General features: G+C 35.0%; 1 protein-coding gene across 1 annotated transcript; it reads right to left on the bottom strand.

Annotated features, from left to right (window-relative positions):
- Positions 1-760: 760 nt before the first annotated feature.
- ncbp2 (nuclear cap binding protein subunit 2) lies at positions 761-6,938 on the bottom strand. The gene is made up of 5 exons (XM_030133221.1): positions 6,804-6,938; positions 4,966-5,052; positions 4,733-4,827; positions 3,253-3,391; positions 761-1,302 (listed from the first exon to the last, which is right to left on the bottom strand). Exons 1-5 carry the CDS (start codon positions 6,876-6,878, stop codon positions 1,204-1,206), a joined length of 495 nt encoding a protein of 164 aa, XP_029989081.1. The 5' UTR covers positions 6,879-6,938; the 3' UTR covers positions 761-1,203.
- Between the last annotated feature and the right edge of the window lie 2,395 nt (positions 6,939-9,333).

The following is a 9,333-nucleotide window of genomic DNA, read 5'->3' as shown; positions in this document are numbered from 1 at the left end:
ACCCTGTCCTCCAGATCTTTGATCAAACAATGTAATCAATCTGATCTAATAGTGTTATGTGGAACATATAACCTCATCACTGTTTAGACCAGTGCTTCTCAACCTTTTTTAAAGAAACACCCATACTGCATCAGGAGCCTCCTACCATCCTCCTATCCCTGGAAAAAAAAATTGTGATGGGGGAGCGGGTTAAGTTATGTTATTCTATAAGTAATGCAATGTACCTGGACACTCAATTACATAGCTCAGTAGGTAAACCCCACACTCACCTCATCGTTGGTCACCTGGCACCCCCAAAAACAAATTTACATGGGGGTGGGGGTAAGACCAGGTGGGAATATGCACTTCTGTTATATGTTGGAGACAGGCTCCTTACACGGTGTGTGTGTGTGTGTGTGTGTGTGTGTGTGTGTGGGGGGGGGGGGGGTGATGTATAATGTTGTAATGTACAACAGTGTCCCATTTGTGTCTGACTACCCCCCACTCAACTTTCTTGTTTCAAACACCCCCCGAAGATGTCCCAACACCTCCTGGGGGCTGGTACCGCCCATGTTGAGAAACACTGGTCTAGACACATAATTGATTCTGAAGAGGTAAACGTCAGTGAGGCTGTTTCTAAAAATCATTCCTATTGCAAATTCTTATTACCTCATTCTTCAATTTTTAGTGGGTGAACATTTTTATTAAAATGCTAACAGCAAAGAAAATCAATTTACTGTACACCCTCTGACACTGTGGAAAAAAACTTTAAAAAAAAAAATGTTTTTAAAAAAACATTTATTTAAAAAAGAAAAAGTATACACATTTGATGCACAGGATTTCATTCATGGAAATCATTAAGATGACGTCACATTTCCTTCCTTTTCTTTAAAAAGAAGAGCGTTTGACAGACGACTAGTCCTGACATCACAGATGTTTCCATCAGCCTCTCCTGCCTGTGGGGGAATTTCTGATTATTACTAACCACAGGATGATGAAAACAGTTTTAAATATCACACATGGACATTGGGGATTTGCCTGAGCCTCCACTGCAGCCTGATGGTAGAATAACACAGTCACAGAGCCAGAAGAGAAAAGAGCCTCTGGGAGAAACAGGAGACAGAGTCTGACAGTCCGTATGTTCCATTAGGACGAATAACCAGCTGAAATAAATGATGGAGTTGAGTCTAAGTTGGGTCCAGGTAGGCTGTCGTGGGCTTCAGTCTAAAAACTATTGCGTCCTTCTGTAACTCGATGCTGCTGAGCCAGTTTCCCGTATCCACCTCTGGCGGGGTCGTAGTCCTGCCGATACTCATCTCTCACCTGGACAAAACACAAAAACACATCCAGAGGGCATTAAAACACCAACACACAATTAAACACGCATACAGAAAAAAGGTCAAAACACTATTGACATCCATTCTCCAAGGACATCAGTAATGGAAATATTCATATTCCCACTCCTTTACAAATTATTACCGCCTACTCATATTTTGCAAACAGTATCTGCATTTTAACAGATTTAAGTCAAAGCCTGAGATCATCACAACTTTAATTACTTTGGTAGAACAGTCCTACATGTGTGTGATGTTTATTCATAATATATCCAATATTTAGTTTCCCTTACTTACCTTCTCCACATTTTCTCTAAAGTGGACATGATTATGTTTGTTGTATTTATGAACTGCATAATATACTGTTTTCATTTCCGAATACCTTACAATAGTAATACTGTCTGTTCAAAGGCCATGGCTAATCATGCATAATTCATTTTGGAAGTTGAATCACTTTCTAAATATCATACTGGTGTATTAAAATGTCATGATAGAGTGGATTGATTTTTCCGAATGCCATTTCTACAATGTCGATTTTTCAAATGCCATACTACGTCGTGTTTTATATTGTTTTTCAAAATGCTGTCTTGCAGAAAAATCAAAACAATCAACATAAGGGACAAACAAAACACACAGGGGATAGATGTTGAACGTGCTGTGACAGCAGGAGGGATGAGCATTAATACAAGAGGTTACATCCTTACACCAAACAGAGAAAAACCCTTAATCTACAACAAGCACTGGTGATCTGCTCCCAGTTTACCACCGACCACACTTATGTCTTCATTTTATGTTGGATAGTGTGTATTCATCTCAGGTTTTCAATATGACTTAGAGTTTAAGTGATATGGATTTTTTTTTAGTCCCATACAAGCAATTTGAGAATGAAAGCACTGATTTGAATATCAATTTAAATCTGATTCATTTCATGGCAAAAGAGCGTTCAGTGTTTCCTCTAAAGATGGGAAGATGCATTTTATTCCTAATATTAAACTGAATTTATATTGAAAACAATCAAATCATTCATATGTTTATGGAATGAAACTGCTTATAGTCAACTTGAGATGAGTGTTTTCTTCAAATAATATCAATATAATCACTTTGAGCTTATCAATAAACATCCATCCATAGAGAGCTGATGGTACCAGATGCCCACAATCCTAATCTATGTTTCCTTTAGGGGTGTAACGGTGCACTCGTTTGTACCAAACTGTTTGGGTATGGGGCCTTTGATACAATACGGAGGTGTACTGGACGAATACATGTAGCCAATGTGAAGACCACAAACACTCTGAAAGCAGGGTGGCTGTGGTCGCAAGCAAAACCCATGTGCAGAGTTTCCTCTATATACATTCAGCAGCAGCAAATTCTGAGCACCGCTGCAAAAAACCCAAAACATGACAACAGAGAGTGTAACACAGGCACAGAAGCCGGGTTGGACGTTCGAAACATGATAAGTTTCACTTTTGATTTCCTTAATAGCAAACAGTTTTTTATTTTTTAACTCAAGTTGGCAAAATCAAGTGAACCTGCTCCTCTTCTCCTTCACTGTGCCTCTGCTGCGGTGATATTGTGAGGTCATGTTCACAGCACCTCAGGGAATACTGTGAGGCGTTCAAAAACACTCAGTGAATTACAGTGTTTGCCATAAACAAACATTAAACATTCAAAAATACATAATATGTGGGGTGCCTGTTAATGCACAAAAGACTGAACAATATTTTGTAGAAGTGTCCCACAGGTAGTTACAGAGTGCACCCCCCCCACACCCCCCACACCCCCTTCACTGGTCTCCTTCACTGTACCGAAAACGTACCAAAAATGTATTGAACCAAAGACCCCTGTACCAAAAACATACCAAAGTGAAATTTTTCTGTACCGTTACTCCCCTAGTTTCCATAGTAAACACCAGTTGTTAAACACATGCCACATTTCTCACCTGTCCTCCAGACTTGCCGCGGCCGTACTGCCGACCCTCTTTAAACCCGGCATCCCAGTCTGTCCTGATGATCCTGTCATCGAGTCGTGTGCCATTAATGAAGCGCATGGCGTGTTCTGCATCTGCACGTGTGTAGTATCTGTTACAGCAGGGGTTAAGGTCTCAAACACCGTTTAAGTACAATATGAACAACATGAGGATGCATGAAAGTGACACTACAGCCTGGATGTCATTCTGTGTAAATTCACCCACAATGCAGAATTTTTCCCAGGTCACTTAGAGGAAAATCATTAGAAAACTTTTACAGAGTTAAAACAACAACATAGTTTTTTAAATGTGATTTGGCCCTTGGAGTTAAATTTCATCAGTAGTATTCACTAGTTATTAGTGACATTAATGACTGGATGGTACACCCAAAGTGTGTGAAGACGAGGTATCGCAGGTCTTTCCTTCCTGCAGTTATTAGGCTCCACAACAGAAACTGCTCCCAATTATTCTAGGCAATAAACCATGCAATAAATACTCGTAAGTATAATCTGCATACATGTCTACACATTTAATTATGTTTGTAGATATGTGTGTATAGGTGTACCTATGAGTATGTCCCCTATCCAACCTGCAGCATGATCAACATGTAAATAGTATTTATAGCTTTTCTGGATTTGTCTTTATTTTGATTTTGCTCCTGTTTTGTTCTTGTGTGCTTTGCTGCTGCAAATATGGAATTTCCCCTTGTGGGACTAATAAAGGAAAATCTTATCTTATCTTATAATATTCTACACCTCATTAACTGATTATTAGCAATCTGCATTGGTAATCCAAGTTATAAAATGTAGAAGCACGGTCTACTATGGAATATTAGCTCTTTACCATTCATGAAAATAATCTCCTTGGGAGACTATGCGGTCAAGATATCTTCAACAGTGGACCAGAAAACTAATCAAAAACTAGTGAACTATTTTTTTCAGTTCTAAAAGTTAAAAAAAAAAAAAAAAAAAAAAAAAAAAAAGGTATTAATTTAATACATGAAAACAAACTGCAATCTAGCTTTAGAGATTCTTCACTATTCAGAACTAGTACGAACCCAATTTAGGTGGAAAATGAACAATTTAGACAAAAAAAAACAATAATAGTAGTGAACTTATAATAGAAATAACAAAAAATATTTGGAATATAGCTTTGGGAATTTCAATAAATACTATTATATAAGTTTTTAACTGTACAGCTTTTTATGTCTTTTAATCTATGCATGTATTTTATTCTTTTATTTTGGTGTTTATTTATTCTTCTGTCCAGCACTTTGGTCTATTGTGGTTGTTTTAAAGTATTTTACAAATAAAGTTGGATTGGATTTTTCTTCACATAAACTACAAGGTTCATAGTGAGTTGGAATGAAATGATCTTGAGCTTCAAAATCCATGAACATGTTACACACTGTCAACCTTGTGAAGAATATTCAAGACAATTTCTTAAAGGATACTCTACAAAACAGAATCCACAGGCCGTCTTCTTGATCTTGTCCAGACCAATGATGATGCGCTTCACATCTCCACTTTTAGAAAACAGCTCATGTACCTGTATATACAGAGGAACAAAAAGACACAACATTTTCAATAATCCTCTGTCAGATTTTCTTCTCTTAAACATCTTGAAAATCATGAAACAGTAAGAATAAAGTTGTCACATCTCCTCAGAAAAGTTAGTGTTTCTCACCTGCTCCTCAGTGGTGTAAAAGGAAAGGTTTCCCACATATAAAGTGTGGCTCTGTTTCAACAGCTTTTCTTGCTCATAACGATTACCCTGAAAAAATAAAAAGCAAGTCAACAAAGCGTATTAGTAAATAAAACTGGATAAAAATGAAGTTCCTCTACTGTTATTTAGCATTTAAAGCAGCTGATCTCTGCTTTTGGTGCAAAATCAGGAGTTTACTTTACAAAAATAAAAAAAATAATAAAGAAGTACAGATTATTATTCAATTATGCAGTGGGCTGAGAGCCATAGTGCAACCTACTGAAATCCTGCCTCTCTGTGTATTTGGAAAGTGTGAGACATAAAAGAAATTTGCATCAACCAAAAAGAATTAATCAGGGTTCCTACAAGTTTCTACAAATTAAATTTCAGACTTTTTAAGACCCTTTAGAACAGAATTTAATACCCATTTCACAGCCAGACTGGCTGCTAGACTCCTAGAATTTAGGAAAATGTATTTATTTATTCCAACACGTTCATTCCTACTGTTCCGAGTCATTTTTCACTGGGGCTGCTAAGTTAGCAATAATAGGTTCCTAATTTCAATATAAATTGTCGGATTAGAGCAGGTGGAACTGAGTCGACTAACATTACTTTCTATGCAGCTTGGACATTTAACAGATGCATTTAAACACAATACTGATAACAGTGAACAAGTTCATAGCAACATAACTTTTATCAATTTTAATAAATTTAATAAATTTTTAAGACTATTTCATGATATTAAATGCAGATTTGTAAATTCGATACTTTTTAAGACCCCGTGGGAACCCTGATTAATAATTTGCAACACAAGTTTTACTTTTTAGATAAATGTCTGAAAAAGTCCTGGTCCTAACTTAAAAACCTCAGAAGATAAGGACATAGGAAAGGTATTTAAATTATGGTACCAGTAGAAGGCCCATTCAATAACATATAAACATGTAAAATATCCAATGAAGAACAAGCAGAAGACTGAAAAAGTATGTAATCACATATGGTTCCTGACTCCCCTTCTGGATGTCGGTATGCAACCAGATTGATTGATGTGTCTCCTTGTGCGTTCAGATACAGATACAGTTCTGGGATGCAGTTTTTACTTTATAACAATTTAGAAGATAGATTGTTGTTGTTTTTTTCGTAGCAACGGAGGCCTAACTCTGTAGTTAAATTGAGTAATATCAGGAGGTTGAAATATTTGTAGTACTAGATTGAAGAAAATGGGGTGTCATTAAATAAGTGTTTACTTCTCTCCATTCCATTTCGTATGCGTAAAAAAGACTTAAATTACATCAAGTATCTCTTGTGGGTGATGGTATCGATATATTTTTGTGCTTTGTTTGTTTTGCTGGTGTTTGTATTGTGTTTTACATTTGTCCGAAAGAAAACATCAACTGATTCATTCATTCAAATATCGAAAATCTTTCTCTCTTTAAAAAAGTCCGAATTTTACATGCATATAATTAGGGCAATGGTTTGAGAATATGGAAGTACTTTTAGAAAATAGAAAATAAGGCATCAGCTGCTTTTGTGGCTCGAATATGAGTTAAGTAATGCTAACGCACGAGATGCTAAACAATGACTGATTTTAACCACATTATAATTAACTTTTTTTTTTTTTTGTAACTAAAAAACCCCGTTCACGAAAATGCACCTATTATGTTGTGTGTAATTTTACTACTGATCATCCTGTCATTTAACCGCAAAGAATAAACCTCCGGCTCTGTTGTTAACTAGATGCTAACGTTTAGCACTAACATAAAACGTTACGTTAATGTCGAAAACATTAGTCCGTGCAGTTATTAAGAACTTTTTACACTTACCTTAAAATGCTGGTCTCTGTATTGGCTTACGTCGATATATGAATCACTGGTCAAGGCGTTTAATTTACCAGCCATCGTGAATATTTCTCAAAAATGTGTTTCCAAGTGTTTGAACTATTAGCAATGAGGAAGTAGTTTATGTGTCCGTACTTTAAATGATCCCGGGTGAAACAAAGGGACAAAAACAGCTGCTGTAGCGGCGAGTAGCGGCCACTGGTGACAGGATATGAGATTGCATCAAGGTTATTGAGAAGAGAAACTAATGTACAAATCATTACAAATAATATATAAACACTGTGATTTGTAAATACATCACTGACAATGACAATGAGGCCTGTTTGTTTATGAATGATGTTGTACTGATAAATATGCTGTAATTATTGAAGAAAATGGTTGATTTGTTGAGTCTGTTTGTATGACTACACTGCCATGAACATTTTGTTGTGAATAATTCAGTTCCTGCATTATGGATTGTTGTGGTTCGATGCTAAAATTAGGGAAATAGTATTGTTTGATTGTTGTATTAAGTTAATGATAAAGGTGTAAAAGCACTGAGGGGTAGGATTAAATAAGCTCATACTTCTTCCTACTCCTTTTCGTCCATGCAAAATTCAGACTTGTATGTGCTTGAAGATAGATTCTGTCCATTTAAATGTTATTTTGTGTCTTAATTTGCTTTGTTTTGTTTTATTTTGCTTTGCATGTTCAAAATAAATCACTAAAGTCAGAGAAAAATGCTCGGTTTGAAATAATTATTGAGAAAAAGATTAATTTTAAAGAGCATTATTTCTTCACTCTCTAACTCTTCTGTAGACGTGAGCAACATGTCATAATTTCATTAACTGTCAGTCAATTTCAATTCCTTAGCCAACATTTGCATTTGGATTTTCATATAATAAACTTCTTTAAAAATATTTTCTTTCTAGGCCATTTTTTTTTTTACAAAATTAGTTAAACATGTATTCCATTATGAGAAATGTAAAAATGTAAAAATAGATAGATAGATAGATAGATAGATAGATAGATAGATAGATAGATAGATAGATAGATAGATAGATAGATAGATAGATAGATAGATAGATAGATAGATAGATAGATAGATAGATAGATAGATAGATAGACAGACAGACAGACAGACAGACAGACAGACAGACAGACAGACAGACAGACTATTTACTCTAATTCAGGGGTGTCAAACTCGTTTTCTTCTAGGGGCCACATTCAGCCCAATTTAATCTGAAGTGGGCCAGACCAGTAAAATAACAGCATGACAGCCAATAAACAATGACAACTCCAAATTGTTTTAATGCAAAAAATAACATTCAATAATGCCAATATTTACATTTACAAACTATCCAAACAAAAAGGATGTGAATAACCTGAAAAAAAAAATGCAATTTGTTAAGAAATATAAGTACAATTTTATCAATATTACCTAAAATGTTATTAATTATGTAAGGAGACGGGGTGGAAGTTTATAAGTTATACTTCTTCTCACTCCTTTTCGAATATGTATTCCATGTCTTATGTTTAAGTGTTATGTTTATTTATTTTCTTCTGTTTTGACATTCATATTCACAATAAATACATCAGTCAATCAATATTATGCCTCAACTTATCATTTATACATATGTATTACCAATCAGATCTACAAAAGGCACAAAACATGTAGTAACAGGCAGAATATTGTTAAAATTGTGCTTAATTTTCTTTAGACATTTCAGGTTGTTCATATTTATTCAGGTTATTCACATTTTATTGTTAAAAGATAGTTTGTTAATGTCAACATTTTCATAATTTAATGTTTTTTGCACTAAATCAAAGGAGGAAAAAAATGGTGTTGTCATTATTTATAGGTTATTATGATATTATTTTTGAGTTTGATGCCCTAACTTGCACTTCATCTCCTGGGCTGGATTGGAACCTTTGGCGGGCCGGTTTTGGCACCTATGCTCTAATTCATCTATTGAAGCTTTTCAACACTGTACCTCCTGAAGTGAATCTTTTTATATTTTTGTTGTATCTCTTAGTATCTTAAAATATGATTTTATGTTGTGTGTTTGGGGAGGAATGCTCAAAATGACATCACCTGTGTACTGATGTATGATTTATGTTTATGTTAAACATAAAATTTGGTGTTTTAGAAAATGAAGATGCAATTTAAAACTTGTGTAATTCTTTGTTAATAAAAGACAACAAAAATTTTCCCTGAAAGAAAAACAGACCTTTTAAAAGACAGACAGAATATAAATAATGCAATGGATGTGGATATTTCACTGCAGAGATTTGTGTATTTTCCAGCCATTTGTTTTTCTCAATAACCAATATGTGTTTTGTGATGATATTGAGACTTCTGATCATTTATCTTTTCACTGTGCATTTTCTGAAACTCTGTGGTTTGATATACATGACTGGCTTCATACGAGGATTCACCTGGAACCCTTTTCTCTTGAAGACATCATATTCAGATTGATCATGGACAATAAGTCAAAGGACTTTCTGATAAACAATATTCTCATTCTTTCTACAT

The sequence above is a fragment of the Sphaeramia orbicularis genome, chromosome 4 (assembly GCF_902148855.1).
Source record: "Sphaeramia orbicularis chromosome 4, fSphaOr1.1, whole genome shotgun sequence".
Lineage (NCBI taxonomy): Eukaryota > Metazoa > Chordata > Actinopteri > Kurtiformes > Apogonidae > Sphaeramia > Sphaeramia orbicularis.
Note: the sequence above shows the minus strand (reverse complement) of the source record. Positions and strands in the feature narration are given on the sequence as shown.

Excerpts from the sequence above, each read along its gene's own strand:
- ncbp2 (XM_030133221.1), bottom strand. The coding sequence starts at position 6,878 with ATGGCTGGTAAATTAAACGCCTTGACCAGTGATTCATATATCGACGTA. Across the intron at positions 3,392-4,732 it reads TGTGGATTCTGTTTTGTAGA|ATACTACACACGTGCAGATG; the intron begins GTATCCTTTAAG and ends CTGCTGTAACAG. Across the intron at positions 1,303-3,252 it reads GCGGCAAGTCTGGAGGACAG|GTGAGAGATGAGTATCGGCA; the intron begins GTGAGAAATGTG and ends TGTTTTGTCCAG.